We start from the raw sequence: 20,444 nt of genomic DNA on the forward strand, positions 1-20,444 counted from the left end.
GATGGACAGGGAGGCCTGGTGTGCTGCGATTCATGGGGTCGCAAAGAGTCGGACATGACTGAGTGACTGAACTTAACTGAACTGATGGAAGTAGGGGAGCTTAGTGTCTGAGAAGGTGGACTGGGAATACATGAAGACAGAAGACGCAGACTCATATATTACACCTTCTAATCACTGCATCATTCTCACCAACCAAAACAGTACTTGGTGTTGTAGGGCATCACAAATGTGGCACAGGGAGAAAAAAAATAGAAAAATGTAGAAAAGATGGGGGTGCTCTGGGCCCTGGGAGATGACGGTACCTCCACAGGCTCAGAGGACTGGTCATCAGCAGATGGGTTTTCTGACTGTCCACTACTTGAGGCCAGGCTGGTATGGTGATTTATTATTTTTTTATTGGAGTATAGTTAGCTTCCCAGGTGACTCAGTGGTAAAGAATCCGCCTGCCAATGCAGGAGACATGGGGGGTAGGGTTGACCTCCTGGAGCAGAAATGGCATTTTACTCATGTTCTTGCCTGGAAAATTCCATGGACAGAGGAACCTGGCAGGCTGCAGTCCATGGGTCACAAATGAAAGTGGAAGTGCAGTCGCTCAGTCGTGTCCGACTCTTTGCGACCCCGTGGACTGTAGCCTGCCAGGCTTCTCAGTCCATGGGATTTTCCAGGCAAGAGTACTGGAGTGGGTTGCCATTCCCTTCTCCAGGGGACCGTCCCTATCGAGGGATTGAACCCAGGTCTCCTGCATTGTAGGCAGACGTCACAAATAGGGGGACATGACTCGGCGACTAAGCACGCATGCATAACTGCTTTACAAGGATGTGTTAATTCCTGCAGTCGTGAATCAGCCATATGTATCTGTTTATCCCCTCCCTCTTGAGTCTTCCTCCTTTTCCACTCACCTAGGTCATCACCAAGCAGCTAAGCTCCCTGTGCTATGGTGATTTAGAATTAGGTGTTTTTCAGACTCTATCACTTATATGACAAAGCCTTTGAGGTTTCTCCCCCAGCTTTACTGAGACATAATTGACATATAACATTGTGTAAATTTAAGGTGTACAATGTGATGATTTGATACACATACGTATTGCAAAATGTTTATACAGTAAGGTTAGTTATCACTCCTTCGCCTCATACAATTACTGTTTTTATTGTGGGAGTGGTGGCGAGAACATTAAAGCTTGGCTCTCACAGCAGCTTTTAGGTCCACAATGCTGTCTTGCTAACTGCGGTCACTACGCTGGACTCTGGATCCCCAGAACATAAAACCAAACATCTGTTCCCTTTGACAAACATCTCCCCATTTCCCTGCCCCCCAGTCCCTAGCAATCACCATACTACTCTCCGTTCCTGTGAGTTTGATGTTTTTTTAAAATAATTTCATTTATTTTTGGCTGTGCTGGGTCTTCACTGCTGTGTGGGCTTTTCTCCAGCTGTGGTGAGCGGGGCCGCTCTGTGGTCGTGGTGAGCAGGGTTCAGCAGCTGTGGCTCAGTAGCTGTGGTTTCCCAGCTCTACAGCACAGGATCAATAGTTGTGGTGCACGGGCTCACTTCGTCCTCGGCATGTGGGATCTTCCTGGACCTGGGATCGGACCCATGTCTCCTTCGTTGGCAGGCCAATTCTTTACCACTGAGCCACCAGGGAAACCCCGAGTCTGAAGGTTTTAGATTCAGCATATAAAGGCCATAACGTGGTATTTGCCTTTTCTTTTGACTTACTTCACTTAGCACAATGCTCACAAGATCCATCAATGTTGTTGTAGAGCAGGATTTCTTTTTGTGATTGAATAATATTCCTGTGTGTGTGTGTCTTTATCCACGCATCTGCCAGTGAACCTTTAGGGTGTTTCTCTGTGTTGCCTACTGTGAATAATGCTGCAATTAACTTGAGAGTATAGACAGCTCTTCGAGATAGTGACTCTGCACATATACCCAGGAGTGGAATTGCCGGATCACATACCAGTACTGTTTCTCACTGTTTGAGGAATCCCCACACTGTCTGCGCAGTGACACAGCCGCACCAGGAGTGCACAAGGGCTCTCTCTTCTCAACATCCGCTCTAGCGTTTGCTCCCTTGTCTCTTTTATGACTGCCATCCTAATAGGTGTGAAGTGATATCTATTTGTGGTCTTTATTTGCATTTCCCTGATGCTTGGAGAGTTTAAGACAGACTTCTCAGCCTCACCTGGAGAGTCTTTTTAGTAAGTACAGGATATGACCTGAGAGTCTGCATTTCTAATTCCCAGGTGATCCTAATGTTCCCAATCCACGGACTACATTTTCAGGAGCAGGGAATTCGATCATTTTACCTCTCATCAATCACTGGACAGAGGGATCAAGAAAATATCTGTAGAAACTTCTACCGTCATCATAAAGAAGCGCCTACCATACTTCCTTCATTTAAAAACGGGGGTAATTTCCTTTTAAGCAGAAGGAGATCTCCTCAATTCTCCCAGGAAGCCCGCCACTCCGGTCTCTTCTCACCAGGACGTTCTCCTCTGCTTGCAGGCTGTCCAGATCCTGCTTGGGGCGATGAACTTCTCTTTTGGAACCGCTCTCCTTTTCACCTTGGAAGATCCATACCCAAGGTTCCCCTTTATATTTATTTCAGGATATCCATTCTGGAGCTCCGTTTTGGTGAGTATAAGTCAGTCAGATTCAATTTGAAGTCATGTCAACAGGGATTTTAAGGAGTTCTTAGTAATGAAATGAACTATGCTGAGTTGTATGATATGGTTTGAAAAATCAAAATCAAATTTAACTCTGTTGAAATGATTTCCCCATTAACTCGTCAGTTACTCGTATTCCATCATTGGTCTTGAGGTTCCTTTGGGAGTATTTGCTTGGGTCTTGACACCATTCGTCCACTCATCCATTCAAAATGAATTACTATTACAAGTCAGATATGGAAGACCCTGGTGTAGGAAATGGCAACCCATTTCAGTATTCTTGCCTGGAAAATCCCATGGACGGAGGAGCCTGGAGGGCTACAGTCCATAGGGTCACAACAAGTTGGGCACAACTAAGCAACTTCAGTTTCACTAAGGAAAACAGCATAGAGGTTTCACAAAAAGTTATTAAAAATAGATTTATGACCCTGAAATCCCACCTCCAGGAATATACCCGAAGGGAGCAACAGCACTCGGTCAGAAGCATCTCTACGCTTCTGTGTTCACAGCGATGATTACAACAGGCAAGGCATGGTGCGACCTAGACGTCCAGCAACGGACGGATGAAGAGGCGGTGGCACAGCACACACAGCGAAACACCACTCAGTCTTGTTCGTAAGACAATGAGGATATTCTGCCACCTGTGACAACACGAATGGACTTCGAGGGCATTATGCCAACTGAAACGTCAGACAGAGAAACACAAGTACCAGATGGTCTTGCTTACATGTGGACTCCAGGAAAGAGGCCAGGGGGATGGGCAGAGGTGAGCAGGGAGCTGAGTGAATCTGCTCTAAAGGCACACACTTCCAGTGTGAGATACGTAACTGCCAGAAATGCAGTGCACAACATTATGACCACAGTTAACACCGCCATGTGATACATGGGAAAAACTTTAAGAGGGTGGATCCTAAGAGTTCTCATCACAAGGAAACTTCTTCCTTTCTCTTTTCCTTTATTTGATACTTATACGAGACTATGAGTGGATGGTAACTAAATGTATGGGGTAATCTTCTCATGATACACGTAAGTCAAATCATTAAGTTGGATACCCTAAACTGATGCAGTGCTATACTTCCATTATATCTCAATACATCTGAGTGGGGGAGAGGGGCAAAGAAAAAGAATAATGCGTGAGCCCTTCCCTCAGAGGGCTCTCACATCCAGCAAGAGAGAAAACATGCAAACAAGTCATTTCAAACTGGTCGATAGATATCACAGAGCCACAAAAAGTGCTTATATAAGCAGAGAGGAAAGATCAATTTCCTCTTTAGAGAAGTGGAGAAGCAGCTAGGATTTCTCAGATGTGCCTTTGAGCTGCACAGAAGCATTTAATCACATTCAATAAGCATTGTTTTAGCACCTATTCTAGTACCAGAAAACTGGCAGTGTCTGGGCATTCTGAGAAACGGCAGTCCCCGGTCTCAAGGTCTCAGCTGCATAGTTAGTGTCAGTCGCTCAGACGTGTCCAGCTCTTTGCGACGCCATGGACTCTAGCCCGCCAGGTTAGAACACTGGAGTGGGGCTGCCATTTCCTTCTCCAGGGAATCGTCCCTGCCCAGGAATTGAACCTGGGTCTCCTGCGTCTCCTGCCTTGGCAGGCAGCTGAGTCAAGTGTCGGAGAATTATCGTCTGGTGTGATGGGTGATGATAAAGGACACACAAGGTGCTGCTGTGCTGCTGCTGAGTCGCTTCAGTCACATCCGACCCTGTGCAACCCCACAGACGGCAGCCCACCAGGCTCCCCCGTCCCTGGGATTCTCCAGGCAAGAACACTGGAGCGGGTTGCCATTTCCTTCTCCAGTGCAGGAAAGTGAAAAGTGAAAGTGAAGTCGCTCAGTTGTATCCGACTCTTAGTGACCCCACAGACTGCAGCCCACCAGGCTCCTCCGTCCATGGGATTTTCCAGGCAGGAGTACTGGAGTGGGGGTGCCATTGCCTTCTCCACAGACAAGCTGACTCTGCAGAACAGAGGGCAGGTTCTCCAGAGACATCTGCAGCTTGACTGACAGTCAAAGGATGAGTGGTTCACCTGGCGGGAAGGAAAGGAGTGGGGGCGGTCGGGCGTTAGAGGCAGTGCTGTCTTGCTGCATACCAAGGGAGGATCACAGGCAAAGGCTTAAGGTACGGGAGGGCATCTTGGACATCTTCTCTTCTGAGAACCCAGTCCAGCCCAGACAGCGAGAGTGGCAGGATGGAGCTGAAGACTCCAGTCCACATGACTAGAAATTTAAAACAGATACACTGTAATCAGACTGGAAGTTTCCACCAGAGGATAACAATACACAGCATGGCTCACCTCCATGGAAACTGCCAGGATTTTTCCAGAATTTCCAGCATATTAGCTGCACCTCCATCTATGTTCTCATCCAAGAGAACACACTGGACTGCAAACGGTTCTGAAGGAGGCTTCTTGTAAGAATGGTGGAGTCCAGTCTCACTGGCTGTAAACCGATGGGACACCAGGCTCTCGTGGCGTCAGAGCTGAGTCCACAACAGCTACGAAAGGAAGACAGATGAGAAAACAAAAGAGCCCAGTAAGGTTGAAAACTCCTCATGTTCAAATAGGCAGGACCAAAGCAAATTTCTAGTCCCGGATTTCCCCCACTATACACTTAGGACAATCATTAAGGCATCAGCGCCTCTCACTGCCTTGGGGACTGTGTGAACTAGGAAGGAGGGATGCAAAGGAAAGGGACAGCGGTCTGTTAACCACGAGAATTCTTTAAGTCGGTTCAACGTGTCCGTCACTAAGATACGTATTCTTTTTAACAGTTTGTTAATTCTGGAGCCTTTCTAGTTGCACTGGAAAGAAAAACCACAGAAACTCTGGTGAGTTATACATCCCCTTTTCTAAAGAATTTTAACGTTAAACAAATCATTCCAGCCTTGAAAACGAATTTGGAAAATCATTAAGCCACTATAACTCCACAAACTGCCAAGTCCTGACACCGGTCAATGGCGTTTACCCCCTTTTTCACAGAATCACAGAACACCAGTGCCATTTTCAGGGCACCTAGTTGAATTCTTAGACGCCGAGGCTTAATAAATGACTTGCCCACGTTACTCAGTCATATGGGGAGGACGGGCTTCAATGTTCTGGTAACTTCCTCATCCATTTTCTGTAATTCAACCTTGTAAGCAGAATCTCACAATAAATAACCGTGTTAATGAATGCAAACTTTTAATTTACAAGTAAGTTATAGAGTATTTTCACTTTTCCCAAAGAAGCAAAGGCATGCGATACTAATTCATAGGCCAATCAATTATTTTCAGCAAAGGACATCACCTGGGGGCTTGTAGTTCTAGAAGAAAATAAAAATTACAAAGAAATACAAGGTTTCATTAAACAATCATAAAATGAAAATGTCGACAGGCCACGACTTTTACTAGAGCATCAAAGGCAAGGTGATGTGGCTGCCCCCTAACTGTTAACTCCTCTTTTGTCTGCTGTGTGCTGCTTCCGGCGATTAAAAGGGGGGCAACTTAGGTACGGCTTTGGGGGGATGGAAGGGTTATGCCCAGTTCTCTGGATCCCCTCCTTTCTGTGGACGAGGACCTGAAGCCCACAGAGGTCATGTGAAGGCGCCTGAGCCGCTCTGGGGCATCTCAAGGCTGTGAGAACAGCCTGTTCTGCCGTGTCCATGGCTCTGTCCGTGCGCTGCACTGGGCTGTCACCGCATCCCGGCCTCACTCTCTTTCAGGTGACGCTGAGCCGAATAATGAACTCGCTGAGCGCTGTGGCAGCGGCAGCTGGAATCATCCTCCTCATCATTGGTTTCCTTATAGATCGAGACTTCTTGTGCGGCTATTCTGGAGAAGTTAGTGAGTGCCACGCGGTTACCACCCTATTCATTGTAAGTGTGCTGCACTTTTAGGGTGAGGAGAAATGGGTCTACTCAGGAGGGTTTATTAGCACCCGATTGGCATCAGCTAAAAAACACTGCAAACATGGGTATTGTCTTTTATTCACAAACATCTTACTGAAATCACAGTATCTGATAGACTGTTATGTCAGGCACTGTAAAATAGAGAATGAAGGCATCATAACCCCCACTTTTAGAAATTCACAAATAAAGAGATAAAAGAAGCATACCAGTAAATATAATCCACAAGATAAAGTGATATAGTAAAAGAAAAGTGTGCATATAGCAATATGGTAATAGTTCACTCCTAGATGTACATATAGTCACATATGGAATATTTTTATGGTACTGGTTTTAATACTTAGACTGGACTTCTGATAAAACATGGTAGATAGAAAACAGGCATTTATTTCTTCTCTTTCCAAAATACCACTGAAGTTAGTGTGAGGAAATGGAAAAAAATATGAATCTACATGGAGAAAAAAATAGTGAGACTCCCAAATTGCTGAGAAAGCTAGAAAAGGGAGATCCTAATAAAAGAAAAAAACTTCATATGGCACATTCTAAGAAACACTGAGTGTCTGTACGTACGAGGACTACAGAAAGCAAGGCAGAAGAGAAGAAAATAGAGACGGTTCTGTAATTGTTAACGGGGCTATTTGAATCAAACCTTCTCTGAAAACAAAGAAAAATGCTACATTAAAAAAACCACTTCAAAAACACAGAAGAGCTGAAGAGTCAACTGAAGCTCCTAGATCAATTTTTACACAAAAGCCTAATCTAAAAATCTATCAATGAGATGCCAAAGACCAACACAGCTGCTTCTCCTCAAGGCCTTTTCCACCTCTAGGAATATACCCAAAGGAAATAAAAGCACTTGGTCAGAAGCATATCTGCGCTTCTGTGCAACACAACAAGGCCAATGTTGTCTAGCTGGAATCTGATTCCCAGCCTAAACGTAGGGCAGGAGAAAGAGGCCACAGCCCAGAGTCCACTCCAAGTATGAAGACTTAGAAAAGATCTCCACATTGAGAATAAAGATCTGGGTCCTTGATAGATCACTGTACCCTTCAGGTAAGGGCAAAAAGACATACAAAATCCTCTGCCCCATAACAGCAGAGAGAACTTACTGAACAGAATAAAGAAAGAAAGAAATCTCCTTGAGAAACTGTGGCCCTATACCAGATCCCCTGACAACCTCCTCCCACCCTGCACCCCGACCAGGACGTGAACCTTTGGTTAAAACAAACTGGGTGACCCCTGCACTGTTGCTGGGAATGCAAACTGGTGTGGCCACTACGGGGAAACTGGCGGCTCAAAGGTAAAGAGCCCGCCTCCAGGGCAGGAGGCACAGAGGCGCAGGTTCCATCCCTGGGTCAGGAAGATCCCCTGGAGAAGGAAATGGCAACCCACTCCAGTGTTCTTGCCTGGACAGTCCCATGGACGGAGGAGCCTGAGGGGCTACAAGAGACACGACTTGGTGACTAAACACCGACAACTATGGAAAACAGTGTGGAGGCTCCTGAAAAACTGAAAGTAGAGCTTCCATATGAAGCAGCACTCCCACTCTAGGCTTGCACCTGGGAGGAGCTATGGCTCAGAAAGGTACCTCCACCGCGGTGTTCATAGAGCACCGTCTACTGTACTCAAGGCACGTTGCTTTTCCAAGCAGTCGGCTCTTCACATCAGGTGGCCAAAGTATTGGAACTTCAGCTTCAGCATCAGTCCTTCCAATGAACATTCAGGGTTGATTTTCTTTAGGATGGACTGGTTTGATCGCCCTGCTGTCCAAGGGACTCTCAAGAGTCTTCTCCAACACCACAGTTCAAAAGCATCAATTCTTCGGTGCTCAGCTTTCTTTATGGTCCAACTCTCACATTCGTACATGACTACTAGGAAAACCAGAGTTTTGACTATATGGACCTTGTCTGCAAAGTGATGTCTCTGCTTTTTAATATGCTGTCTAGGTTGGTCATAGCTCTTCTTCCAAGAAGCAAACATCTAACTTCATGGCTACAGTCACTGCCCAGAGTGATTCTGGAGCCCAAGAAAAATAAAATCTGTCACTGTTTCCATTTTCCCCTCATTTATTTGCCATGAAGTGCTGGGGCCAGATGTCATGATCTTCATTTTATGAATGTTGAGTTTTAAGCCGCCTTTTTCACTTTCGTTTTTCACCTTCATCAAGAGGCTCGTTAGTCCCTCTTTGCTTTCTGCCATTAAGTGATATCATCTGCATGTCTGAGGTTGTTGATATTTCTCCCAGCAATCTTGATTCCAGCTTGGGATTCACCCAGCCCAGCATTTCTCATGCAAGTACGTTAAATAAGCAGGGTGACAATATACAGCCTGGATGAACTCCTCTCCTCATTTTGAACCAGTCCATTGTTCTATGTCCAGTTCTAACTACTGTTTCTTGACCTGCATACAGGTTTCTCAGGAGGCAGGTAAGGTGGTCTGATAGTCCCATATCTTTAAGAATTTTCCAGTTTGCTGTGATCCACACAGTCAAAGGCTTTAGTACAGTTGTACTGCTGATCCTGTTCGTGACACCAATAGCCCTGCTGTTCATGCTGTCTGCACTGTTTGCTGAACCCAGGGTAGGCAAAGCATGAGCCAAGAGGCTGGAGGAAGACTCCAGGGGCCTTAGGAATTGCAGACACATTTATCCTCTCCCGGCTGACACAGCAGCCATAACGACATACTCTGTAGCTCTCCTCTCGTGGCTGACCGACGGACGCAGCCGTGACGCAGCCATGATGCTGCCGCCTCGCAGGTGGAGCCCGTGCATCCCTACAGCACAAACCAGCTCGCGGCCAAGAGAGTCCCTCATGGCTCGTGTGGGCAAGACTGTCAGTGATCTCAGCTGTTACATAACTATTATTTACAAAACATGGGGTGAGACAGTCTTCTTGGCTAATTTGCTTTCTCCCCTCACTCGTCAGAGAAGCAGAAGTAGATGTTTTGCTGTAATTCCCTTGCTTTTTCTATGATTCAACAGATGCTGGCACTCTGACCTCTGGTTCTCTTTCTTTTCTGATGTACATATGGAAGTTCTCGGTTCACATACTGTTGAAGCCGAGCATGAAGGATTTTGAACTCTACCTTGCTAGTATGTGTAATGAGAGCAATTGTGTGGGAGTTTGAACATTCTTTGGGATTGGAATGAAAACTGACCTTTTCCAGTCTTTTGACAACTGCTGAGTTTTCCAAATTTGCTGGCATATTAAATGCAGCACTTAAAGAGCATCATCTTTTAGGATTTTGAATATGTATATATGTATACACACACACTTCAGTCGTGTCCGACTCTGTGCGACCCCATAGATGGCAGCCCACCAGGCTCCCCCGTCCCTGGGATTCTCCAGGCAAGAACACTGGAGTGGGTTGCCATTTCCTTCTCCCAATGCATGAAAGTGAAAAGTGAAAGTGAAGTTGCTCAGTTGTATCCGACTCTTAGCGACCCCATGGACTGCAGCCCACCAGGCTCCTCCATCCATGGGATTTTCCAGGCAAGAGTACTGGAGTGGGGTGCCATTGCCTTCTCCAATACACACACACACACACACACACACACATATATTTATATATATAATTATTTGTTGTTTAATCACCAAGTAATGTACAACTCTTTTGTGACCCCATGGGCTATAGCCTGTCAGGCTCCTCTGTCCATGTGACTTCCCAGGCAAGAATACTGGAGTGGGTCATTATTTCCTTCTCCAGGGATCTTCCTAACCCAGGAGTCAGACCCACATCTCCTACATCCCCTGCATTGGCAGGCGCCTGCCAATGCAGGAGATGTGGGTTTGACCTCTAGAGGAGGAAATAGCAACCCACTCCAGTATTCCTGCCTGAAAAATCCCATGAATAGAGGAGCCTGGAGGGTTGCAGTCCATGGGATCCCGAAGAGTCAGGCACAACTGAGCACGCACGTGCTTATACATATATAAAACGTCTTTATGCATGCACCTGTTTGTGGCCATTTCAGTTGCCTCCGTGGCCTGCCCGTTGGAAACAGTGCTGCGGTGAACGCTGGGGAGCAGCATCTTTTTGAACTTCAGTTTTGTCTGTTAATATCCTGGGACTGGGACCCCTGGATCACATGGTGACGCTGGTTTCAGTATCTTAAGGAACCTTCATACTGTTTTCCATAGTGGATGCAACAATTTACATTCTCACCAAAAGAAAACCACTGCGTCTTGATTATGGCAGTTTGGTAATAAGTCTGAAAAGGGGAAGTGCAAGTTCTCAAGCTTGTTTTTCTTTTTCTGAATTGTTCTAGCTGCTATGGGCCCTCTTCCACATGAATTTAGGCTCATCCAGTCAATTTGGGGAAAAGAAAAGCCAATTGGAATTTTTATAGGTATTACATTGAATCTGTAGACCATTATTGACGCCGTGATATACACAGTTGTTTGATCCATGAACCTCTTCATTTGATTAGTTCTTTAATTTCTTTGTCAATGACTTTCAGTATACAAGCCTGTACTTCTTTTGTTAAATTTATTCCTTATTCTTTTTTTATGCTATTACAAAGTTAAGGTTTACCAGGTGGCACAACCCACCTGCCAATCCAGGAGACTTAAGAGACATGAGTTCAACCTCTGGGTCAGGAAGGTCCCCTGGAGGAGGGCATGGCAACCCACTCTCATATTCTTGCCTGGAGAATTCCATGGGCAGAGGAGCCTGGAAGGTTATAGCCCATGGGGTCACAAAGAGTTGGACGCAACTGAAGTGATTTAGCACGCATACATGCACAAATGGAATTGCTTTCTAAATTCTATTTTTGCAATATTCATTGCTACTGTGTGGAAATACAGTTGATCTTTATATTAATAGACTATATACTCTCACTCTAACTTATTATTTGTAATACTTATTAGAGGATTCCTTAGGCTATTTTATATACAAGAACATCAGTTCAGCGCAGTCGCTCAGTCGTGTCCAACTCTTTGCGAACCCATGAACCTCAACACACCAGGCCTCCCTGTCCATCACCAACTCCCGGAGTTCACCCAAACCCATGTCCATTGAGCCGGTGATGCCATCCACCCATCTCATCCTCTGTTGTCCCCTTCTCCTCCTACCTTCAATCTGTTCCAATGAGTCTTTTCCAATGAGTCAGCTCTTCACATTAGGTGGCCAAAGTATTGGAGTTTCAGCTTCAACAACAGTCCTTCCAATGAACACCCAGGACTGATTTCCTTTAGGATGGACTGGTTGGATCTCCTTGCAGTCCAAGGGACTCTCAAGAGTCTTCTCCAATACCACAGTTTAAAAGCATCAATTCTTCAGTGCTCAGCTTTCTTTATAGTTCAACTGTCACATCCATACATGACCAGTGGAAAAACCATAGCCTTGACTAGATGGACCTTTGTTGGCAAAGTAATGTCTCTCTTTCTTAATATGCTGTCTAGGTTGGTCATAACTTTCCTTCCAAGGAGTAAGCGTCTTTTAATTTCATGGCTGCAGTCACCATCTGCAGTGATTGTGGAGCCCAGAAAAATAAAGTCTGACACTGTTTCCACTGTTTCCCCATCTATTTCCCATGAAGTGATGGGACCGGCTGCCATGATCTTAGTTTTCTGAACGTTGAGCTTTAAGCCAACTTTTCCACTTTCCTCTTTCACTTTCATCAAGGGGCTCTTTAGTTCTTCTTCACTTTCTGCCATAAGGGCGGTGTCATCGTATGCAAATTCAGATAGCTTTCCTTCTCTTCCAATGTGGAAGCTTTCCTTTCTTTTTCTGTTCAGCTGCCCTGGCTGGAACATCCAGCACAATGTTGGACTGAAGCTGCAGGAGCAGACAGACGTCCTTATTTCTCTCCTCTACTTTGGGAGAAAACGTCTAGTCTTTCACCCTGAAGTAGAACGTTGTCTGAGAACCTTTTTCTGGTTGAGGACATTCTCTCCTCTTCCTACTGTGTTGAATGTTTTTGTAATGGTGATAAATTAGTTACATGCTTTTTCTCAGCTTACCTATTGAGACGATCATGTGGTTTTGTCCTTTATTCTATTGATATGGTATATTGCATTGATTTTTTTACCCTAAATAAACCTTAGGTTCTTGAGATAAATCCCACGTGGTCATCGTGCAGAATCCTTTTTAAGTGTTGTTGGATTCAGCTTCCTAGTATCTTGTTAGAAGATTTCTGCATCTGTATTTATAAAAGAACTTGATCTATAGTTGTCCTTTTTGTGTGATGCCTTTGATTCTGTGTCTGGTTAAAACTGGCCTTACAGAATGAGCTGGGAAGTATTCTCTGCTCTTATATTTTTGGGGGAATTTGTGAAGCAATGGTATTGTCAGTAAACATTTGGAAGAATTCACCAACAAAGTCTCCTGGCCTTGGGCTTTTCTCTGTAGAAGTTATATAATTACTTGTTATAGATATACTCAAATGTTCTCTCTCTTCTTGGGTTAATGTCAGTAGTTTGTGTCTTTTTAGGAGTGTGTCTCTCTGTTGGCATTAGTGAATGCAGAATACGCCAGTAACAATTTCCAAAGATGACCTTGGCGGTCCTACGTGTGTAGGACCGTCTACCAATAATCGAGAACTCTGAACTAGCAGCGAGGGGAGGAAAGGGCCAAGACGAAGAGCACATCGCCATCAGCAGTGTCTGTCACTCTGAGCCAGGTGGGGGTGGGGGTAGCTTTGTTTCAATCATCTTGAGTGGAAGCAGTTTACTTGGTAATTCTGAGGCACTTGCACCCCCTGTCTGCGAGCTGTCCTGTCTTTTGGACCATTTACTTCTGGAGAAATGCTAGAAGAGTAGAGCTTAAGGTCAGGAAAGGTGTGTGGGGTAGTGGTGGTGGTTAGCAAGGTCTTACTGAACAAGGCTCAAGTGTATTCTTTCTCTGATGAAGTTTCTGAAATACCCAAGCTCCTGCCTAAGTTGGCAAAGAATGATAAATAGCTGTCAAAGGAAAGTAGTCTGTATCAGAGGGGAAAACTGACAAATTTATTATATCATCCATGTTCTCAGGATGGGAGTCAAATCCATTGAAATACTGATTGAAATATAACACAGAATTAATTTCTAAGGACTCACAATGATTAACTGGGAAGTAAGAAGTTTGAGGAATAGTGACAGCCTTGGAAAATCCACCCCTCCCTGCTGACAAAAGGAATCAGCTGCCTCTGACAGCTGGAATTTGTCAAAAAGAATCTATCCCACAGCAAATTTCTTACACATACATAAAACTAAAAAAAAAAAAAATCTAATATTTTAAGGAGGAATCCAAGATAGTTGTTTCTAGAAGGGATATTGCTCAAAGAGACCTTTTACACATTAGTCTCTGTGGCTGGGTAAGGATGACAAAACCTGAAATGACTCCTGCCCTGTGACCTATTCTTACACACGTAGAGAAACACAGATAGGAGGCAGATGGGCAGACAGGATGGCTAGTGGCAAAGCTTGGGCAGGCCTTCACCGAGAAAAAAGAACACAAGAACAAATCTGGAGAGATAATGCAAAAGGACTCTGGGAGACCAGCGTCCTGGACAAATAAATAAACCCTGCTCGAGGAAAAGGGCTACACTCACCTCACCAGCAAGGACAGTCAAACCCTGGGCAGGGAAGCTCACGGGATCCAGGGACGAGCCACCAGATGAGTCACAGGACCGTAATGGTGAGGGGTCTGGCCGGGCACCTTCCAAGATTACTAGCAAAATCTACGACAGTTGAAAGCTTAATTTGTTACATTTGTTAAGCAGAGGAGAGCACAGCTTCTCAGGCCCAACAGGCGAGAACAGAAAAGGGCGCCAAGAGCAACTTAACTTCCCTTTCACTTTTCACTTTCACGCATTGGAGAAGGACATGGCAACCCGCGCCAGTGTTCTTGCCTGGAGAATCCCAGGGACGGCGGAGCCTGGTGGGCTGCCATCTATGGAGTCGTGAAGAGTCGGACACGACTGAAGCGACTCAGCAGCAACAGCAGCCCCAGGGTTTCATCAGCTGGAGTCAGTCGTGGGGTGGTTTCAGGGACAGGACAGGAAACAGTTAGACTTGCAAAGCAGAAGAGTTGCAGGGACAGATGACAATCTTATTTTCGGAAAATATGAATTAACATAAAGTTACCATTAAAACAGTTCTCCATGGGTTTATCTTGAATAAAATAATGAGGCTCTGAAAAGCCTTATGTTAAAAGCTTGAATTTAGGTGGTAGTCTTTCTCATCAGACTGTGGCACACTTTAACTATTTGCTGAGTTATTTTCTTTTCACTTCTCAATTCTCAGCAATCATAACTAAAACTAAAAAATAAAAATAAGGATTCTGATAATTACAAAAAAGGAAAAAGTAGAAGCAACTGAATGGACAGCTAACTTTCCAAAAGCATCAATAAAAGAAGAAAACAGAACAACATCTTCAATATGCTGAATAAAATAACTGCCAACCTATAATCTATCATTATCCATTAGAATATCTTACATGAAGGTGAAATAAAGAATTTTTAGAGATACAAAAATTGATTTTGCCTCCTGTACACCCCCACTAAAGGAATAATGAAGGATGAATTCCAAATAGAAGGAAAATGATAGCAAATGAGGTACCAGAAAAAAAAAGGTCAAAGGACAGAATAAACACATGGACAAATGCAGTAATAACACTAATAACACACACTAGGACTAAAATAAAGCACTTAGAATACCAGGCAGCTTTAACACATGCGCAGAAATGGGGAGCAGTGGCACTTTTGCTGCTGCGTCTGCTGCAGGCTTTAGTTTTACATGCTTCCCTGGTGGCTCAGACAGTAAAGAATCTGCCTGCAGTGCAGGAGACCGGGGTTCAGTCCCTGGGTGGGGAAGATCCCCTGGAAAAGGGAATGGCAACCCACTCCAGTATTCGTGCCTGGAGAATTCCATGGACAGAGGAGTCTGGTGGGCTACAGTTCATCGGGTCGCAGTCAGACATGACTGAGCAACTAACACTTCAGCTTTACCAGAGACGAGGGTAAAGGTTTGAAGAACTTGAGACTTTGGTCTGTTTTAATGCTTGAAAGTGTTAGTCACTCAGTTCGACTGTCCGTCTCTATCACCCCACGGACTGTAGCCTGCCAGGCTTCTCTGTCTGTGGAATTCTCCAGGCAAGAATACTGCAGTGGGCAGCCACTCTCTTCTCCAAAGGATCTTCCCCACCAGGGATCAAACCAGGTCCCCTGCGTTGCAGGCAGGTTCTTTCCCTTCTGAGCCACCAGGGGGCCCTGCAGCTACACAGGGGCCCTTAATATTGCAGAGAGGGGCTCCTTCTACTTATTCCTTTCTAGGCCTGGCTCAGCTGTCCTATACCCTGCGCCATTCCACAGAGATTGCAGAGCAAGCTTGTGCCTGTTTATCGATTTTGTATCTTGCAACTTCACGGAATTTTTATTAGTTTTAATAATTTTTGGTGGATTATTTATCAATAAACAAAAGTTAAGTGCATTCTAAACACTAATAACAAACTATCAGAAAGAAAAATTAATGAAACAATCCCATTTGAAATTACATCAAAAAAGATAAAATATACAGGAATAAATTTAACCAAGGAAGTGAAAGATTGGCATACTGAAAAATATGATATTGAATAAAGAAAATAAAGAAGACACAAAGAAATGGAAAGATACCCTCTGCTCATGGATTAAAGGAATTAATATTGTTAAAATGTCCATACTACCCAAAGCAATCAACAGCCAATCAATCCCTACCAAAACTCCATGGCATTTTTCACAAATATAGAAGAAAAAAAAAAAAAAACACTAAAATTTGTATGGAACCACGATACACCACAAATAGCTAAAGTAATCTTGAGAAATAAAAAGCAGAAGATATCGCACTTCCTGATTTCAAGGCATATTACAAAGCTACAGTCATCAAAAAAGTACAGTATTGGCCTAAAAACAGAAAGATGCATCAGGGGGACAGAATAGAGAGCCCAGAAATAAACCCCAGATCAATAGAGAGCCCAGAAATAAACCCACACATACATGGTCAGTCAATTTATGACAAAGGAGCCAAGAATATAAAATGAGGAAAGGACAGTCTCTCCAATAAATGGTGTTGGGAAAAACCAGGTAGTCACATGCAAAAGAATAAAACTGGGCCACTATCTTTTACACCATACACAAAAATAAACTCAAATGGATTAAAGACATGAATGTGAGACCTGAAACTCCTAGAGGAAGACACAGGAAGTAAGCTCCTTGACATTGGTCTTGGCAATGATTTTTTGAATTTGACACCAAAAGCGAAGGTGAAAAAAAAAAATAAATAAACAAGTGGAACTACTAATATCAACCTAGAAACTTCTGTATGGCAAAAGAAACCATCAAGAAGATAAAAAGTCAACCTATACAACAGGAGAAAATATTTGCAAATAATATATCTGATATGAGTCTAATATCCAAAATAAAGTTTAAAAACTATACAAATCAACAGCAAAATAAAGCAAATTAAAAAATGGGCAGAAGATCTGAATAGAAATTTTTATGAAGGATACAAAAGGCCAATAGATACAAGAAAAGATGCTCAACATCATGAATCATTAGGAAAATGCAAATCAAAACCACAATGAAATATCATCTCACACCTGTGAGATGGTTATTATCCAAAAGGCAAGAAATAACAAATGTTGGCTAGAATGTAAAGAAAAGGGAACCCTTGTAAACTCTCAGTAGAAAAGTAAATTAGTGCCATCACTATGGAAAACAGTATGGAGGCTGCTAAAAAGTTTAAAAATGGAACTATAATGCGATCTCGCAAATCCACTCTGGTATTTAATCCAAAGCAAACTGCAACGCTAACTCGAAATATGTGCACCCCCCATGTTCACTGCAGGAAGATTTACAATTGCCAAGACATGGGAACAAGTGTCCACTGATGGATGAATGATAAAGAAAATATGAGATACACATACACACACACATACACAGGAACAGTATTCAGTTATAGAAAAGAAACCTTACCATTCTCAACAAAATGGGTAGACCTTGAAGAAACTATGCTAAGGGACATAGTCAGATATGAAAGATAAATGTTGTATGATATCACTTATACACGGAATCTAAAAAATCCAAATTTATAGGGACAGAATAGAATGGTGGTTACCAGGGGCTGGGCAGTGGGTGGTTTGAGGAGACGTTAGTCAAAGGGTTTAAACTTGCATTTACAAGATGAATACGTTTTGAAGACCTAACGCGTGGCATAGTGTTACTGTTAACACCACTGGATCACGTACTGCAGTGTCACTAGGAGATTAGGTTGTAAATGTTCTCATCATAAAGAAGAAAGGATGATTACATGACGTGATACAAGTGTTGACTGATGAACATTATGGTGGTAATTCCACCGTAATATATAATGTGTTACATCAACATGCTGTACACCTTCAAGTTATACAGTGTTATATGTCACATATCTCAATTTTTTTAAAAAGTAAGTGAAAATGCCAGGCACAGAATGGGAGATAATCTCCTCAATACATGTAACTGATAGAGGACCCACATCCAGAATACATAAGCATTCCTGAAAATCAGCAATAAAAAGACCAAAACATAAAAGTAAGGCCTGCACAAGCAGCTCACAAAGAAAGGCACACCAATAAGGAGGGAGCATGTGTCTGCTCAACACTGTTAATTACCAAAAAATGCAAATTAGAATCACAAGTAAGATACCACTGCACATACACCAGAATGGCTTGAATTAAAAGAACTGGCAAAATTGAGTGCTGGCCAGAATATGAAGAAACTCGAATTCAACCACCTTGGAAAACCACTTGGCAGTTTTGAACAAAATTAACCATAGACCTATTTATATATCAGCAATATACCCAACAATGTTCTTGGGAAATCTATTCATAGCAATTAAAAACTTGAAACAATTCAAATGTCTGTCGGCAACAGAGACGCCCAACCAACAGTGACTATTCGCACAAAGGGACACTGATGCCCACAGCAACACGGCTGAGATGCAGTCCATCTGCTGAACACACTCAGATACAAAATTAGCAGGTGAATTTATCCAGCTGTGCTAGAAATCAGAAGAGTGGTTTCCTCTGGAGGGGGTAGGGGAATTGACTAGCAAAGGACACTAGAGAACTTACTGCATGATGAAGTGTATGGTTCTGATCTAGAAATCGCAGAAGGGCAAAGAAAACACATTTATGTTAAAACTCCGCAACGGTAAAAGAAATGGAAGAATGTTTTTAAAGCAGGTAACAGCGAAGTTTTAAGGTTTTTATACACAGAGAGAAAATTAAAGTGACCAGAAAGTCAAGAACACAAGGGAAAAAATAGACAAAAGTTTATGAGTAAGGACCAAACACGCGACTGTAGCAGCCAACGACACTCAGAGGGACACTCATGTCCACTGGCGGGAAATGCCAAGCAAATTAGCAATGGGAGAATCCCAGGGACGGAGGAGCCTGGTGGGAGGCCGTCTATGGGGTTGGACACGACTGAAGCGACTTAGCAGCAGCAGCAGCATTTATACACACTCGACTGGCAAAAATCAGAGTTACAAAAGTTATGCCTGGCAAGGAAATGGTGAAACGGATGCTTCTGTGTACTTAAGCAGCAGAAATATGAAATGTTCCTAAGACTCTGGAAAGCAAGGAGACATTCACTTACATGAAAGATGCACACACCTTAACCCAGAAGGCAGTCCCCACAGCACTGAGTCCCCTGCACATAAGGACATGTGGGCAAGGGTGTTCATTGCAGCATTTTTCAGAATGGTAAACACAAGGAAAAAGACAAAAAACAAACAAAAAGCAGAAAAGAACAGGAGAAAGAAGAAATAAACTATTTCCAGTCACTAAAGAATAACAGAATCATAACTACGCCAAGAGACACTGTGCTTAGCCACGTCAGACGCTTGGCAACCCCATGGATTGTAACCTGCCAGGCTCCACTGTCCATGGGATTTTCCAGGCGAGAATACCGGAGTGGCTTGCTATATGTGACCTGAGAACATTTTTTAACCTCTAGTCAAAGCATGCAGACACAGACACTTGTAGGACAGAGTGTCAACCGCGCTGATCTTTACAGACCTTCACCATCGAAACACAGGTTGTGACCAGCTACTCACAGGCGTGTGTCCCCACAGGCACTCTTAGTGGCCAGAATACAAAATATTTTAAAGGTCCTCAGTGGTAACAAAAAGAACACAAGAAGTTACTATTAGCGTTACATTAAAAGTGTCTTTTTCTGCATGTTCCTCTTTTTCTTAGCCTGTAGGTTTTTTCCCCCCTTTTCTTTCCTTTTCTATTTTTGCTCCTTTTTTGTTTCTTAACCTTCTTTCTCTTTCAACAGGCCGCTTTTAAAATATCTCTCTGTATTGCATGTTTATGAAGTGGAGTCACATCATTTAGCATATAATTTAGAAAGCAGATGCATAACTACCTCTTGCATAACTTCCTCCAGGAGAACAATGATGCTGTTCTGTACGGGGCTCTGCTGTGCCTGCTGTGTGAAAACGCCCACACTTCCTCACAGCCCTCCAGCAGCTCGCTTCCTAAGCGTTAGACACACTCGAGACATGGAGGTCTCATTTCCCGCCCTACCACTGCTGCCCCATCAGCGTCGGAAATCTCTATTACATGAGCATTACTGTGCCAATACCGTAACCCTTCATATGTTTTTCTTCTGTTATAGGGAATTTTGATTATGTTGATGGCCTTCAGCATCATTGAATTTCTCATTTCCCTGTCTTTCTCCGTTATGAGGGGACCCACTGAGTGTGGTGACTGTGAGGAATGGGATGGAGCAGAACTGTGAGAATAAAGGCTTGATATACAATGTGACTGAGAGGCGAATTATGCTTGTGAGGAAAAGCCAGCAGGAACACAGACTCTTAAGGCCGGTAATTCCTGGAAGCAAAGGGCAGTGACTCAGAGAGTTGCTTGGTGGGGGGTGGGGGAGGGTAGTGCG

At 43.7% G+C, this 20,444-nt stretch overlaps 1 protein-coding gene and 1 long non-coding RNA gene across 2 annotated transcripts in view; one reads left to right on the plus strand and one right to left on the minus strand.

The window, feature by feature from the left end:
- LOC104991302 overlaps positions 1-14,374 on the minus strand; it is a 28,563-nt gene extending 14,189 nt beyond the window's left edge. The window contains exons 1-2 of the long non-coding RNA XR_825596.1: positions 14,082-14,374; positions 4,966-5,165 (exon numbers count right to left, since the gene is read on the minus strand). This is a non-coding gene — a long non-coding RNA (uncharacterized LOC104991302). The remainder of the gene's footprint in view (positions 1-4,965; positions 5,166-14,081) is intronic.
- The window catches only part of MS4A5 (membrane-spanning 4-domains, subfamily A, member 5), a 27,955-nt gene extending 7,643 nt beyond the window's left edge, over positions 1-20,312 (plus strand). Inside the window, exons 2-5 of the mRNA XM_010843720.1 lie at positions 2,506-2,634; positions 5,442-5,498; positions 6,371-6,523; positions 20,169-20,312. Of these exons, the coding sequence (XP_010842022.1) occupies positions 2,506-2,634; positions 5,442-5,498; positions 6,371-6,523; positions 20,169-20,291 (462 nt within the window). The 3' untranslated portion in view covers positions 20,292-20,312. The remainder of the gene's footprint in view (positions 1-2,505; positions 2,635-5,441; positions 5,499-6,370; positions 6,524-20,168) is intronic.
- Positions 20,313-20,444: the final 132 nt, after the last annotated feature.

This window comes from Bison bison, unplaced genomic scaffold (genome assembly GCF_000754665.1).
Source record: "Bison bison bison isolate TAMUID 2011002044 unplaced genomic scaffold, Bison_UMD1.0 scf7180017864185, whole genome shotgun sequence".
NCBI lineage: Eukaryota > Metazoa > Chordata > Mammalia > Artiodactyla > Bovidae > Bison > Bison bison.